The sequence below is a fragment of the Podarcis erhardii genome (genome assembly GCF_964252035.2).
Source record: "Podarcis erhardii genome assembly, chromosome: 4".
In the NCBI taxonomy this organism is placed as follows: domain Eukaryota; kingdom Metazoa; phylum Chordata; class Lepidosauria; order Squamata; family Lacertidae; genus Podarcis; species Podarcis erhardii.
In genome coordinates, this window is record NC_138508.1 from 6,385,981 (window position 1) to 6,402,786 (window position 16,806).

General features: G+C 51.1%; 1 protein-coding gene across 1 annotated transcript in view; it reads right to left on the bottom strand.

Annotated features, from left to right (window-relative positions):
- Window positions 1-4,207: 4,207 nt before the first annotated feature.
- INPPL1 (inositol polyphosphate phosphatase like 1) overlaps window positions 4,208-16,806 on the bottom strand; it is a 76,247-nt gene continuing 63,648 nt past the window's right edge. The window contains exons 20-28 of the mRNA XM_081860090.1: window positions 16,034-16,147; window positions 15,357-15,445; window positions 14,292-14,379; window positions 11,396-11,551; window positions 9,904-9,991; window positions 8,955-9,113; window positions 6,774-7,524; window positions 5,262-5,395; window positions 4,208-4,347 (exon numbers count right to left, since the gene is read on the bottom strand). Coding sequence (XP_081716216.1) covers window positions 4,257-4,347; window positions 5,262-5,395; window positions 6,774-7,524; window positions 8,955-9,113; window positions 9,904-9,991; window positions 11,396-11,551; window positions 14,292-14,379; window positions 15,357-15,445; window positions 16,034-16,147 — 1,670 coding nt within the window. The 3' untranslated portion in view covers window positions 4,208-4,256. The remainder of the gene's footprint in view (window positions 4,348-5,261; window positions 5,396-6,773; window positions 7,525-8,954; window positions 9,114-9,903; window positions 9,992-11,395; window positions 11,552-14,291; window positions 14,380-15,356; window positions 15,446-16,033; window positions 16,148-16,806) is intronic.

Consider the following 16,806-nt stretch of genomic DNA (forward strand, 5'->3'; position numbering starts at 1 on the left):
TCAGCTCTGTGGCTGCTTGTCAGATGATGGTTCTCCAGGCTTTGTTTTGCTTGTTTGTTTTTTTCATTTATTGTTTTTTAAAACCAACAACTGTTCTGTAATTTATTGAACTCATTTGCAAAATATGCTAATCTAAATAAACTTAATTTATTGAAGAAATCTCACAAGTGCGAGTGCTCCTTTTGAGAGAAGGAATTCGGGGGGGGGGGGGAGGAGATTTGGCGAGACCGAAGGCAGCCTAAGCCCCAGCCCTGAGAGCAGGAAGAGGGGACTTCGAAACACACTGGCCGGCAAGGAATAAGCCGCAGCATTCCCTCTGCCCATTCTCATAATCCAAACGTCAATTAAAATGGTGTATGCAAAATTGCAACACTTTCTGCTGGGGCACCTCCAAGCCCCTTAGGATTGGGTCCCTGGCGTGGTCTGAAGTCGCAGAGAGCCAGCGCCTTGGCTGGAGTAAAGAAGGTCTGAGAATCAGATGCTCAACACCTTGGGCTCCATGGCAGAGATAAATACAATGGTACCTCGGGTTAAGTTCTTAATTCGTTCTGGAGGTCCGTTCTTAACCTGAAACTGTTCTTAACCTGAAGCACCACTTTAGCTAATGGGGCCTCCTGCTGCCGCCGTGCCCCCGGAGCACAATTTCCGTTCTCATCCTGAAGCAAAGTTCTTAACCTGAGGTACTATTTCTAGGTTGGCGGAGTCTGTAACCTGAAGTGTATGTAACCTGAAGCATATGTAACCCGAGGTACCACTGTATGAGAAAATACAGTACAATGGTCAGACATGGGGGTTCAGTTCCAAGGGTTTGTGTGTACAGTGGTACCTCAGGTTAAGTACTTAATTCGTTCTGGAGGTACGTTCTTAACCTGAAACTGTTCTTAACCTGAAGCACCACTTTAGCTAATGGGGCCTCCCACTGCTGCCACACGATTTCTGTTCTCACCCTGAAGCAAAGTTCTTAACCTGAACACTATTTCTGGGTTAGTGGAGTCTGTAACCTGAAGTGTATGTAACCTGAAACGTATGTAACCTGAGGTACCACTGTACATGAAAATGGCATACAGTCAAGCCTTTGACCCTACCCAGCTAGCAAGGGGGTGGGAAACAGTGTCTTCCCAGAGTCTGTGTACTGAGTGGGCCTTGCCCATCGAGAAAGGAAGAGAGCTTAAAAGCTCTTTCCACATTGGGGAACCCCAGGCAAACCCAGGGCAAAAAGTGTTTTTAAGCTCTCCTCCTTGCTGGGATTTAACTTGCACAATTCCAACCAGCTGGCCTCCAACTGCGTACACCTGGAACTGTGCAACTTAAACGCCGTGCCTGAGAAGCGATTCATCCTGCCAATAAAAACGAGAGGAGGGAAAGAAGACAGCGAGATGCACTTCTTTAAGCAAACAAGCCCTTTTATTGCGTCAGGATGGAGGCGGTGGCAAACTAAGGACATGAAATGCAAACACCGGGGTTTGTTTTGGGGGGAGGGGGGGAGACGGCAAATCATCGCGATTCCTGGTTCAGCCCACAAAACAGTAAGCGCATACAAAGTGTCCCAAACGACAATTAAATTAAAACATTAAAACAACAACAAGTACATCTATAAAATACGGCACAGTAGAATTTAGTAGGGTTAGAACTCACACCAAACACTAATAATGAAAATAATGATAACTGAACCCACACCTGGGAGCAAATTTCGCCGGAGGAACAAAACACACACACAGAGAGAGAGATCCTTCATTTTAATTTCAGAGAGCTGCTCCTTTGCCGAGGTGTGAAAATGTCCCAGATGGTCTCTGGCAAAGCGAACGGTTTCCTTGAAACCTCCTGCACGTAGGAGAACTCCCTCTCCAGCAATATTATAAAGTAAGGCACTGGGGTATTAGAGCAATTACCCAAGGGGAAAAGTTGAGCAGAACCGAGGCTGCAACCCAGAACTTGCTTCCTGACTTCTGCAAGTCTGTCTTATTGTCAAGATCCAGGTCCCCGCCCTGGATCTAAGGATCGGTCTCCCTGCAGGCACCGAGGTTTGCATCCGTATGGGAGAAAGGCATTGCATGAGCCGCCTTCCTCGGATCAAGGACAAAGAGTAAGCAAAACAAGGAAACTCCGTGGGAAGAGCTGACTCTGGTAAAAGACGCAGGGCTCAGGCGGCTCCCTGGGGAAAAGTGAGGAGGACAACATCTCACTTGTACACCCCGGGTCACACGTGTGTCTTCAAGGCCTGCAAAGGAAGGACCCCATGGAAGAAAGGCGGCAGGGGGCTGCTGAGGTAGGGGCAGAGCCAGGAACCCTCGCCTGTTGACCTGAGCAAGACACAAACCGTGCGGCGGGGAGAAGCGTGGGAGCCACTCCCCGGAGCAGTGTTTCTCAGACTTGGGTCCCCAGCTGTGGCTGGACCATAGCTGTCAACCTTTCCCCCTTTCCTATGGGAAATTCCCTTATTCCGAACAGGATTCCTCGCAAGAAAAGGGAAAAGTTGACAGCTATGGGCTGGACTACAACTCCCATCATCCCTGACCACTGGTCCTGCTAGCTAGGGACGATGGGAGTTGTAGTCTAAGGCCAGCTGGGGACCCAAGTTTGAGAAACACTGCCCCAGAGCGACTGATCTTGCAGAGTATTGCCCTCACCTCTCTCTTTAGCAGCAGAGGTGAGCCGTTCTGCATTTGTCCCGCCTTGTGGAGGCATCCCATGTGCCCCCATTGGCTGGCTCCACTTGATTGGCTGCTCCGGGATGTTGCTGGCTTACCTGGCCCCCACGTTTGAAGGAGCTTCGCAATCTCCACAAAGCACCCCTACAGGATTTGCCCGGCAGACTTTCTTGCCGGGGCAAAGCGAGGCTTTCATTTCACCCGGGTCAAAGACTCAAGTTTGGCACACACCGCTGCGCACATTTGCATGCGCATACAGGCTGGGGGCCTCAATGCCGACCCTCTGGAGGCTTCATCTGGGGGCAAAAAAACCTGGCTAGTCGCCCCCCACCCCCCAAGCTACAGCTCTGTCCTTGCTCAGACGTTTGGGGCTACCTGAGGTTATTTTGCAGATTGTCGTTCACGGGGCTGTTCAGACACTGTGCGAAGAGCTGCAGGTGGGGTCTGTTTAAGGCTGAACGCTTAGAAAAGCAAGAGGCACCTGAGCAAAGCCCGGTGAGCCCCTGAAGATTGCATAATATTTCTCGGGAGGCAAGAAATAGCCTTGAGAGGAAGAAGAGGGAGGGCTCCCCCCATCGCCCCACTGAAGGCTGGTCACGGGAAGGAGACGCCTTTCCAAGTGGGACGATGCAACAAGAGCGTGACGCAGATCCTCTCTGGGAAGCAAACCGGGGCTGGAACGTCCCTTGGGCGGCAAAAATAATTCCCCAAGGCTTCTGGAGGGATTCCGGGGCAAGGAGAGATCTCCGTTTCCATTGCCCCAGAGAAAACCAGGCCTAGAGAGCAAGGAGGCCAGAGTCAGGCCGAAAGGCCCGCGAAAGCAGTTCCTGGGTCAGAGAGAGACACAAAGCCAAGACGCACCCAGCAGAGCAGAACACAGCCGGCAGATCTTTCCCCACACCACCCACCCCCCCCACACCCCTTGGCATCAGTAAAAGGGGGCTGGGTGAATGGCGCTCAGGAACTCCCGCCCGAAAAACCAGAGTTGGAAGGAAGGAAGGAAGGAAGGAAGGAAGGAAGGAAGGAAGGAAGGAAGGAAGGAAGGAAGGAAGGAGGGGCGTCCGGGGGGGGGCAGGAGAGGAGAGAACGTGGCTCTTTGAAAGGAAGAGCAAAACAAAACAAAAAGCAAGGATCCTTCTTTCGCTGTAATAAATAAGAATAATTTAACCAACAGCACAGAGAGGAGGTGGAAAGGGGTTGTGGGTGGAGGTGGGGGGGGGAGAGAAAGAGGAGGGGAGGGGCGTTTAAGGGTGCTGATCTGAAATGCTTAGCCTGGACCACTTGCGCTTCCCTGTTCCCCACCTGGGAGGGTCCCGATTCTTGCAGGAGCCAAGGAGGGGCGTGGAAGCGCCAGCGCTGGGTCTTCGGCAACCTCTCAGTTGGCTCCAAGTCTCGGGGACACCTTTGGGGTGTCCGTCTGGCTCTGCAATCGTCCCTCCCCTCCGGGGGGCTGGAGGAGGGGAGACCAGCTCCTTGATGCTCTGCCAGCCGCCCCGACGCCTCACACGTGGCACAGGGTGGGCGAGAAGGAGAAGGGGCTCAAAACCAGAAGGAAGGGAGGAAGGGAGGAAGGAGGGGCGTCCTGGGGGTGGGGCAGGGAGATTCCGGCTACTTCCCGAGCCTCAGGCTCTCAAGGACAAGGCGCTTGTGCCTGGAGTCCATCACGCCAGCTTCTTCCAAGTCCTCCTCGGTGATGTCGCTGCAGGGAGCAGAGAAAGAGGTTCAGGGCTCAGAAACCAGGAGGTTCGGTGGGCTGAACCTCCACTGCGCCCCAAGATGCCATCCCAGAGAAAGGTCGGAAGACCCCCTGGTTCATGACTCAAGGGCCCCTCTGGGAAGGAGCCTCTTCCCATATGAACCACCTGTCTGGTACGCCAGCTGAGACCCTCCCTGCATGCTCTGGCTATCACGGAGAAAGATGGTCAAAGTTTGGGCTGGAAGGAATTTCCTCCAAGCTCACCTGTAGGGAACGGATGCTGCACAGAGTGGGGAACGAGTGCCCCCCGGTGGCCAAAACAATGCTCTGCAGCACCTGAGAAAGCAGACCCACTGATGCTGACCCCCCCTCCCACCCCCAAGGCTGGGACCCCTCCTCTTCTGATATCCCTCCAGGGATTTTCTCACATTCAATGCCAACCGCAAGCTCCCAGGCCTCATTTCTCTCCACTCCTAACCCAGGACCTCTGTTTCCATGCTCCCTTTCTACCAAGGTCTTATCTCTGATTTCCTTCCGCAGGGCCTGTAAGACAGAGTTGTTCCACCTGGCCTTTGGCTCGGAATCAACTTGATCCCCTTCCACTCTTTCCTTTTTCTTTTCTCCTTCTGTGATGGAACTCCTACTTGGGGACTTCCTTGGCTTTTTTCTGGCCCACGTCGGACCAGTAAGGATAGTTGGCCTTGGTGAAGACTTGACATTTTCATCCCCCAAAAAGTTTTTGATTTGAGTTTCCATTGAAATGAGGCTGTATTTAAATGTTTTAATGTTGTCTTTTAATCTTGTTTTTAAGTTGCATTTCAATCAATTTGTTTTATATCGGGTGTGAGCCCGGTCTTGGCTTGGGAGGGCAGGGTATAAATAAAAATTATTTTTTATTATGAGGAAGGGAGACCCACCTGAGGAACTCCAGGTCGTCCCAGCCGTTGTGGATCAAGCCCTCCTCGTATTTCTCCATGCCAATCGCTCTCAGCCACTCGCCCACACTGGACTCACTCTGCCTGGAGCTGCTGCGGCCGTCCTGGCTAAGGGTCTGAGGGGCAGCAGACAGACAGACACATCAGACAAAGGAAACTGACAAGCTGGAAGTTGGGCAGAGGAGGGCGACTAGAGGATTGAGGGCCTGCAAGCCAAGCCCTGTGAGGAACGGTTGAAGGAGCTGGGTATGTTTAGCTTAGACAAGAGGAGACAGGATAGCCATCTTCAAATATCTCAAGGGCTGTCTCATGCAGCTGCAGGTGATTGGAGGCCGAGAGGGAGTCTTGTTGTCTGGGCAGCCCAGGACCTCCAGACCCTCCGCCCAGACTTGCACCCTGGGGAGGTCACTCCGGTCCTGCTAATGCAGCAAAAACAACACAGGAGGCAGCAGTTATTAGTTTCCAGTCTCTGCGGCTACAGCAGGCGCTGTGATTCTCCAGCAATTTGAGTTCACCCCCAGAGGCACACTCCATTGTCTCTCTTATTTGTCCATGCCTACACTGATTTTAGGATGTGATTTTGTTTTCAAGTTTTAGTTACGTTGTTTAGTTTGTTTTTAGACAGCACACCGCTCCTTGATTTCTGAAATATTAAGTAAAGGTAAAGGGGACCACAGTGACCGACTCTGGGGTTGCGGCGCTCATCTTGCTTTATTGGCCGAGGGAGCCGGCGTACAGCTTCTGGGTCATGTGGGCAGCAGGACTAAGCCGCTTCTGGTGAGTCAGAGCAGCACATGGAAATGCCATTTACCTTCCCGCCGGAGTGGTGCCTATCTATCTACTTGCACTTTGATGTGCTTTCGAACTGCTAGGTTGGCAGGAGCAGGAACCAAGGAACAGGAGCTCACCCCGTCGCGGGGATTCGAACCACCGACCTTCTGATTGGCAAGTCCTAGGCTCTGTGGTTTAACCTACAGTGCCACCCGCGTCCCCTTCTGAAATATTAAGTGGTATCAAAATGCTTTTACAGAAAGGGAGGGAAAGAGAAGAGGAGGAGAGATGCACACGAGGTTTTACGGCATCGCTAGCGCCTTTGTGGGAAGCCAGGGCAGAAATTCAGTGCTGGCAAATATTGATCCTGATGAGATCTTCAAACCCTGTCAGTCCTGGAGATTTCCCCATTTCGCTTTGGGTCCAAGGGTGAAGAACATCTGGGGCAATTTGGGCCTTGCTGGCCAGAGGGGCTAACACTCCCTTCCCAAACTCCCCAGAGCTGCCTCTCCCGACCCTCGCCCAACTTCTGCTTGCTCTTCTGTCCCTGTTTCCAAAGAAGAAAGTGGATTCTGCAAGTTCCATCTCTACTTCAGCCAAGGACTCCACCCCTCTCCCACTCATTTTGATTTGGGGGGGCTGATTCCCCAATGGGCACAGCGCACCCCCCATTTGGCAGGGGGGCCTCCCTCCCACTTTCCCTCCTCCCCACCCCCAGTGTACCTCTTCTGCCAGGTCTTCCTCGATGCTCTCACGAATGGACCGTGGCGGGAAGGCGATGGGGCGGCTGTAGTCGGGATGCAGGCACCGGTGGTGAGGCAGATCCAGCCTCACTTTGGTCAGGGGGTGTGCCGGGGGCCGCCCTGACTGCTCCCTCCCCAGCGCGCCGCCGTTGCTGCCGCCGGCATAGTCCACCTCGCTGAGGCTCTTGGCCATCTGGAGGACGGAGCAGGAGCGGTCGTCCAGGGGACCCCCGGGCCCCTGGGGGGCATTGGGGGGCTCCATCAGGAACCCCGGCCCCAGGGAGGGAGCCGGCCTGGGGTGCACCTTGGGGGGCTTGGCCTCCAGGGGCTCGCTGAAGGCCACGGTCGCTCGGGCCTTGCTCGCTCCGTGCTCTTCCACCCGGGTCCCTGCAGGTGTGTAGAAGGAGTCCCCGGAGACGTCAAACTCCACCAACTTGGGCAAGGGGGGTGGCGGGAAGTCGGGGGGCGGCAGGTTGAGGACCCCTTGCTCCTCCTCCTCCGAGCTCTCCTCCGCCCGGCAAGGGGGCTGCTGCGGCCGCCGGTGCTCAGCCTGGATGGGCACCGTGATCTGGACTTTGTTCCTGGGGGCGGGGGGCTTGGCCGCAGTCCCCGGTGGCAGATCCGAGACCAGCAGCTGGTGCGGGACCCCCTCCAGGACGTAGTAGGCCGGGTTGTTGAAGCTGTTCTTCAGGGGGGGGCCGTCAGGATCCGTGGGGGCGTCCGGCCTGGGCCTGGGCAGGAAACAGGGGGGACAGCCGAGGCAATTAGGAACAAGACGAAGCTTTTTCATCCAGTAATTTTATTTTTGTGCTTAGGTCAATGCAGGAGTCTCCTTGGACCAATTAGCAAAACCAAGTCTCCTTGGACCAAAGCAATCACTTTGCACTGTGACAATAAAAGGTAAAAGGTAAAGGACCCCTGGACGGTTAAGTCCAGTCGAAGGTGACCGGGGTGCGGCATTTGTGGGATGTAATCCTCTGGAGCAGTCAAGTACAACATTCTTTGTTTGCCTAAAGTGGACATGCAGGGGATGCTGGTCCAGCCAGTCAAACTTCCTGTTCCTCCTGGCTGGAGCATCCTTCCTTTGCATGTGGCTGGTAGGTGGGTGTTACCTTTCCAAACCTGGTAAAAGGCCAAGTCTTGTAGCCATCTTCCCTTCCCTTCTCTTTTTCATCCTGCCTGCTTCCTGCTTCACCTGGACCGCACTCTCAGCCAGCAGTCCCTGGGTTATCTCCCATACGGGGTAAACCTATTTGTACATATTTGTAACCTTAAGCCTAAAGTCTGCCTTCAGGGATCAACCGCACTGTGCTCTGCCTGATCGTGAGTAAACTTCTTTTTGTTACTTATGAACAAGACTGTTGTGTCTTTATTCTTTTAAGGAGGGAATCAAAGGGGTCTTCCCAGAAATAATAGAACTTAAGAGATTCTTAAGAGAGTTAGGAAGGATAATACTAATCAACATATCCTCTCCTCATATCCTCTCAACATATCCTCGGTATCTGAAGAAGTGTGCATGCACACGAAAGCTCATACCTAGAACTAACTCAGTTGGTCTTTAAGGTGCTACTGGAAGGAATTTTTTTATTTTGTTTTGACCATGGCAGACCAACACGGCTACCTATCTGTAACATATCCTCTCCTGTTACCCACAACATTCCCACAGCGTTCATCTCACTTCAGGCCAAAGGAGCTGGCATTTGTCCACAGACAGCTTTCCGAGTCATCTGGCCAGCATGACTAAACCGCTTCTGGCACAACAGAACACCGTGATGGAAACCAGAGCGCACGGAAATGCGGTTTACCTTCCCGCCACAGTGGTACCTATTTATCTACTTGCACTGGTGTGCTTTTGAACTGCTAGGTTGGCAGGAGCTGGGACAGAGCAACGGGAGCTCACCCCGTCGCTGGGATTCGAACCACCAACCTTCTGATCGGCAAGCCCAAGAGGCTCAGTGGTTTAGACCACAGCGCCACCCGCGCCCCCAACCATGATAATGGGCTGGTAGCTACATTAGCTGCTGAGGACCAGGTGCGAGTCCTTGGTCAATTTGGGAAACTGCTGGTGACTTAATTTGCTTCCCTTGCTGGGGTGGGTTCACCCCTTTCCTGAAGACCCAACATTTGCTATGATTCCACGATCCATTCGCAGGTCACTCACCTGCCCTGGGACGCCTCGTCTCTGGAGGTACCGCGATGGGGAGCTGGCAGGCGACTGGCTGTTTGGGTGCCGGGCTTCTCCAGATCATCTAAGAGCTTCCCAACGGGGCAGGCAGCCATTGCTGGGGCGTCCCCAGGGGAATGTTTGCGCCCCACAGATCTAGCGGATGGAAAGGTTTGAAAAGACACAACGATAAGGCCTTTAGGCCCGGAAGGCTGCCTGAATCTCTTTCCTTACCACACTCCTGAGGAACGTGAAGAACGTAAGAATTTCTAGCTGCTAGGTCAGACTAAAGGGCCAAACAGGGGCCCCCGTGGGAGCCCCACACGCAGGGCCTGAGCAGAACAGCAAAAAGCTGGTCAACACCGGCTTTTATTTTATTTTATTGTTCAGCAAGACTGGACACTTATCAAAAAATATCTCCAAGTGCTTGACTTAAAATGGCAATTGCATGCAATGGCACCCTTTGAAAGCTGGGCACCCAAGCCTCTTAAAAATGTTGTGCTCGCTTCGGCAGCACATATACTAAAATTAAAAATGTGGCAGTGTGGCGCAGTGGTTAGAGTGTCGGACTAGGACCTGGGAGAGCAGGGTTCAAATCCCCCACGTGGCCATGAAGCTCACTGGGCCAGTTACTGCCTCTCAGCCTAGCCTGCCTCGCAGGAATAGAGAAGGAGGGGGAGAACCGCCTATGCCAAACTGAGCTCCAAGGAGAAAAAGGCGAAACGTAAATGCAATAAACAAATAAATGCACAGCACCCCAAGTCCAGTCTTTGCCTTTCAAGGAAACTGGGAAGAAATGGAGGCAGGCCATCAGGTTTTGCTATTAAAAAGGAAAGAGGTTTTGCTCTGCTGCTTTCATCCTGCCTAGCCATTGCGGTTCCTGTCCTGGAAGTTGCCCCTCTTCTCCCCAGAGTGCTTCAAGGCAGCCCCACTCCCAGAGTCTTACTTGGTGTAGTCGAGGTTGGTCCGCGTTGCTACCGGCTGAAGTTTCCCTTTGGCAGCTCCCGTCTCGTCCTTATCAATGCTGATCCATTCTGTGGGAAGGGAAGGGGAACAGGCTCTGAGTGCGGATCCAACCCTGGGGTGGACCTCCCCGCCTTGCAGTAGACCAAGGCCGTTTGCACAAAATACATTTCTCCAAATCGGAATCAAACTGGGATTTGCACAGGGCTGATAAAATTGAAGAATGTTAAGAAGAGCCTGCTGGTCCAGCCCAGTGGACCATCTTAGTCCAGGATCCTGTTCTCACAGCAGCAAACCAGATGCAGGATTCGAACACAGAGCAACTCTCCTCTGCTGAGTTTTCTAGAAACTGAAATTCCGAAGCATCGTTGCCTCCGACTGTGGAGGCAGAGGAGCAGAGGCATCTTGGCTAATAGCTCTCTCCTTCCCTGAATCTGTCCCATCTTCTTTGAAAGCCCTCTCATTCAGGGGGAATCCCTGCCAGTGGGGCCAGGATTGGCCTATGGGATGGAGGCTCCCCACCCTCTGCTTTAGAGGTTGACCCACCCAGCAGAACATCATTACGTTCGTCGTCATCAACTGGGTTTCACACTCATCACCAGCAGCGTTGCGTAGTTGTTAGAGTTCTGGGACCTGGGAGAGGTCAGGGTTCAAATCCCCATGAAGGTCAGTGGGTGACCTCTGGGGCCAGTCCCTGCCTCTCAGCCTGGCCTACCCCCCAGGGTTGTCGCGGGGGATTAAATGAGGAAGGGGGTGAGCCACAGGCACTCCTTAGGGGATATAGATGCAATAAATTATAACAAATTACTGTTATTATCAGCATCGTCTTCTTTTTTATTATTATTAAATGCTTTATTGGTTAACAGCTTTATAACAGAAATGTTCAATGGATGTTGAAAACAAAATAGAAGAACAAAAATAAACAATCGTTCATTCCTTAACTGATACTTGCCATGTTCATCAACTTGTAATTAAATTTAACATGACCTCCAATCTTCCCACTGTGTTCCCGAATTAAATTCCTTAAATTCGCACTCTTAACTTCCTTTTCTCCGCGTTATTTAGCTTACTATAAAATTTATTTTATAATGTCCTATTTGCACACCGAAGTTCAATCAAAACCTGCCAGCAGATTAATATTTTGACAATGTTCTTTGACACAGACTCTGTATAGTCCCACTCTCCGATAATTTTTCCATCCGTTAACGTCTCGTAGCATTGCTGATATAGTCTCACCAACTCAGCGTACTCTCTTATTTTATTTTGCCAGTCTGATTTAGATGGAATAAATAATAATAAATTACTGCTGTGATTCATCGTCTTCAGCGGAAGGTCCCAAAGTGCTTTGCAGCAGAGAAAAACCCAGAAAATAAAAACCCACCTTAGCTGGGCACACTGTGGAGAGCCGAGGGTGCCCCCATCGCAACCCCCCGCCCTCGTGCTGGCAGCCCCCTCCCTCTCCTCCTCCTCCTCACCGTAGAGCCTCTCGCGGGTCCCCATCCGCTCCGCTGGGACCCGCACCTTCATGGAGCCACGGATGTTGCCCGTCTCCTCGCCACGGTGGGACAGGTAGGTGAGGAACTGCTGGGCAGTGCTGCCAATCATGGACTTGAGGGCAATGACACACTCGCCTGCGTGGGGAAGAAGAGGCAGGGTGGGTCAGGGCATGGGGCAAGGGGCAAGAGAGGTCCAGCCCAATTGCCGCGGCGGAAGCAGCCTGGCCCCCACCTGGTGCCAAATGGCTGCCTTGAACTGCAACGGCCGTCTGCCTGGCCTACCTCTCAGGGTTGTTGTGAAGTTTAAACTCTTGCTTCAGCTCCCTCTGTTGACAGGGCTGTGTTACTAGAGCTGGCCCCTGATTTAAGGAATCTTAATCAACCCAACGAGGGTTGGGCTTTTGCGGGTGAGCTGAGAGTTTGTTCAGACTCTGTGTGAGAATCTGTATGCGTCGCAAGAAAAACGAACTGACGCTAATCAATCAATCAATGTACCTTCAATCTCTTTAAATTTCCAACATTTATTATCGGGCAAATGATAAATTTTTGCAAGCTTGACTTGTGTCAAGTACCACCTGTAAATCATTTTCATTATATTCTCTCTTAAGGCATTACATGCCGTAAACTTCATACCTGTGGTCCATAACTTTTCCCAGTCAGCCATCATAATGTTATGTCCAACATCTTGTGCCCATTTAATCATAACAGATTTAACCATTTCATCCTGTGTGTTCCATTTCAACAGCAAGTTATACATTCTTGACAAATTCTTAGTTTTAGGATCTAACAATTGTGTTTCCAATTTTGATTTTTCCACCTGAAAGCCAATTTTCTTATCCAAATTATAAGCCTCCTAAACTCTTGCTTCAGCTCCCTCTGTTGACAGGGCTGTGTTACTAGAGCTGGCCCCTGATTTAAGGAATCTTAATCAACCCAACGAGGGTTGGGCTTTTGCGGGTGAGCTGAGAGTTTGTTCAGACTCTGTGTGAGAATCTGTTTGCGTCGCAAGAAAAACGAACTGACGCTAATCAATCAGTCAATCAACCAATCAATGAGGGTTGTGGGAGTTGGGGATGTATAGCCTGAAGAACAGGAGACTGAGAGTAGACGTGAGAGCCATCTTCAAATATCTCAAGGGCTGTCACATGGCAGAGGGAACAAGCAGGACTCGAACCCTTGGCTTGAAGTTATAGGACTAAACGTCAGGAAAACCCATCTGACACTAAGAGCTGTTTGACAGGGGAACAGACTCCCTCAGAGTTGATGGACTCTCTTTCCTTGGACGATTTCAAAGAAGGTCGGCTGGCCATCTGTCGGGGAGCCTTGGATTCCCCAAGGGTCATCTAGTCCAACCCCGTTATGTAAGAATCCCAGCTAAAACATCCCTGACACTGAAACTCTACTTGACTTGATTTTCTAATGCTAAATTGATTTCTGAACTTTGAATTTTATTGTTATTCATGTTTTTATACTGTATTTTATGCTGCTTTTACAATTAAGTGTTTTAAATTAGTTGTTAGCCGCCCTGAGTCGGGTTTTTGAACCGGGAAGGGTGGGGTAGAAATAAAAATTTTTATTTTATTTTATTATTATTATTATTATTATTATTATTATTATTATTATTGACCCCTTGGGCCCCTTCCAGCTCTGCAATTCCATGAAAGACTTTCAATGGCTCCCAGTACATTTCCAAGCACAATTCAAAGTGTTGGTGCTGACCTTGAAAGCCCTAAACTATTGGATGTAAAGGTGCAGTCAAGTGCCACATTCCGACAGAGGACTAATGGCCGCCATGTTCTAACCGGTTGCTGTGACAACCAGTTTGTCAGTTGCTGGTAGTTTTGAAAGATAACTGCCCAGTTGCAGTCGCCTCAGGACCAACTTCCCTCTGGTATAGTTTATTTGTTTGTTATGTAACCTAAGCCTGCCTCCAGGTAAAGTTCTGTAAACCTGAATGAATCTGAGAGAAAAATAGTTTTATATTAACATGAATCAGATTCGTGTGTGTGTTCTTTAAGAGGGATTCAAAGGGATTTTGAGTCAGGCGAGTCAGCACCAAGCTGGTCGCTGCATAAACTTATAAAGGCAGTGGCGTAGCGTGGGTTGTCAGCACCCGGGGCAAGGCAAGTAATTTGCGCCCCCTAACCCATGGATTTGTGCCCCCTAACCCATGGATTTGCGCCCCCTAACCCTAACCCCCAGATGTTGCGCCCGGTGCGGCCGGCCCCCCCTACACGCCCCACGCTATGCCACTGCATAAAGGGGATTGTTTAACTGTGCTAAAGTAAACCTTGCCACATAAATGGCCTTGGCGCAGTATACTTGAAGGAGCGTTTCCACCCCCATCGTTATGCCTGGACACTGAGGTCCGGCTCTGAGGGCCTTCTGGTAGTTCCCTTGCTTTCAGAAGCGAAGTTACAGGGAAGCAGGCAGAGGGCCTTCTTGGTGCTGGCACCCGCCCTGTGGAACGCCTTCCCATCAGATTTCAAGGAAATCTGATTTTTAGAAGGCATCTGAAGGCAGCCCTGTTTAGGGAAGTTTTTAATGACTTGTGTTTTATCGCTTGATGATGATGATGATGGGAGCCTACCAGAGTGCCTGAGGAAACCCAGCCAGATGGGCAGGGAATAAATATTAAATTAATATTATAAATTATTATGATTATGATTCTATGAGTCTTGAAACCAGCAAACTGATTCAATCTGCAAGCGGATAGCAAAACAGCGACTGTGATCCTGCAGAGCTACACTGAAGTCCAGCCATCCTGCCAAGACTGCCATGCATGGACAAAAGTCCAGTTCTAGGTCCAGCGTGCCTGGTTCTGCCACGCACCTGGTTCCCCACCACCACCTCCGGGAACTTCCCAGCTCCTTACCATAGGACTCGTAGCCATCCAGAGATTTGACCGTCAAGAGGATGTGCTGGTCTTGGAGATATTCAATGTCGGAGAGGATGGGCTTGAGCTGCAGGCGGAAGAACGAGAGGAGATGAGTCGAGGCCAACGGGAGCGTCAACACACCAAATGTTTGGAGCAGGTTTACTTTGTGCGCCCCTTTGAATCTCAAGAGGAAACACACTTAGTGGCTCTGTTTACTCCAGAGGGGTGTCTTAAGGTAGGGTTTCCAGATGTCCCCGGTTCCTGGGAACAGTCCCCGGATTTTCAAATCTGTCCCCGGACAAATTCCGTCCCCAGAATGTCCCCAGATTTGCAAATCTGTCCCCGGTTCCCCCTCGGCAGCGGCAGTCTCAGCAGCCCGGAGGCAGCCTGGTAGCGCAGTTGGCTCTGGCTGGCTTCAGGAGTTGCTCGCTGCCGTGGCGCCCGCCATTTCCCCCCGCCGGAAGTCCCCATATGATGTGTCTTGTGCGCATAGGATGTGTCTTGTGGAATCTCCTGCCCCCTTCCCCCTTTGTTTTGACTGACCGTGGGAGGCTTGGGAGTTGCATGTGGGCGGCTGTTGCCCAGTTATCTAAAAATTCTGCGCATTTATGTTTCACAGGGTGCGAAAGAAGGGCTTTGCACCTTTATACAATATGCATGTGTGCCCAGGGTCTTTTGCCTCACCATCCCCACTACTGACTCCCTGTTGCTACTCAGCTTCCAAAAAGTAAAAATAAAAGTGTCCCCAGATTCATTGGGGGGAAAAAAATCTGGTAACCATATCTTAAGGCCACTAACAGCAGGGCGTTTAGGGTGGCGGCACCTGCCCCTTGGAATGTGACTCCAACGAACTTCAGGTTGGCGCCAGCGGCATTGGCACAATACAGGTGACTAGATGGAGTGTACCTCTCAGGAGAGGCTCCTCTCTCCCCCCACCCCCCCGGTTCCGATAGGCCCCTGGGCCCCTCTCGGCCTCATGCAGATCAGGGACCTTCTGTGCCCCCAAACTGTCATACGCTGGCAGGAGGGCATGGGGGGAAAGAGGAGGAAGAGACGCCTCACCGTTGGCAGTTGCCGGGACGACCACTGAACTTTCAAAAAGTTGATGTTGTCACTGCTCTGCGAATCGTTCTCAAAGCTCTTCTTGAATTCTGGGGGAGGGAGGTGGAAATTAATAATAATAATAATAATAATAATAATAATAATAATAATAATAATAATTTTTTATTTATACCCTGCCCTTCCCGGTTCAAAAAACCGGGCTCAGGGCGGCTAACAACAAATTTAAAACACTTAATTGATACAACAAAAAAACAGCATAAAACGTGAATGACATTAAATTCAGAATTCAAAAAAAATCCATCCAATAAGCATTCGATGATCACCAGGGCTAGCTGGCTAAATTAGTTCTATTTGGGCCAGCGAGGAGACCAGGGGAGAATTAGCTGTGGGATCCCAGAGCGGGTAATCTTCATAAAAAGGGGAGGGGGAGGGAAGGAAGGGGAATAAAAGATCAGGCTAAGTTCAAATTGAAAGCCAGGCAGAATAGCTCTGTCTTACAGGAGCCTCGCTGCAGCATTCTGCACCCACTGGAGTTTGTGGGACAGCTTCAAGGGCAGCCCCACGTAGAGCAAAGTACAGTAGTCTTAACAGAAGTTAAGGGTCAGCCCCAGCCAGGGTGGCTATTTCCACAAACACACCCCAAACACACACACACACACACACACACACACACACACCTTCTAGGCAGGCAGAGTAGAACTCTATGAAGAATTTGGTCCTGCTGGCCGTCTTCACAATCGCCTCAACGCTCTCGAACTCTATGTAGGCCTGGTCTGAAGATTTAGAGAGACCTGGGGGGGGGGGAGAGAGAGGGAGAGTGGGATGCGTTGGAGGGGGGAGACCCTGGACAGGTCCCCTCCCTCAGTAGGCCAAACCGCCAAGAACCAGTGGGAAATGCAGACTGGATTCAAGAGGTTGGACCTCTTCAGTAGACCTGAAGGAGCGTCTCCACCCCCATCGTTCTGCCCGGACACTGAGGTCCAGCTCTGAGGGCCTTCTGGCGGTTCCCTCCCTGCGAGAAGCCAAGTCACAGGGAACCAGGCAGAGGACCTTCTCGGTGGTGGCACCTGCCCTTCAGATATCAAGGAAATAAACAACTATCTGACTTTTAGAAGACATCTGAAGGCAGCTCTGTATTGGGAAGATTTTAATGTCTGATGTTGCTTTTTTATTATTGTTATTGGTGTTTTGTTGGGAGCCGCTAAGAGTGGCTGGGGAAACCCAGCCAGATGGGTGGAGTATAAATAATAAATTATTATAATATTATTATTACATTGGTACTCCTGGTTGCGAACGGGATCCGTTCCAGAGGCCTGTTCGCAACATGAAAAGAGCGCAACCTGCAGCGGCGCATCTGTGCATGCGCGGGTTGCGATCTGCCACTTCTGCGCATGCACATGACGTCATTTTCCACTTCTGCCATGCGCGAGCAGCTAAACCCAGAAGTAAC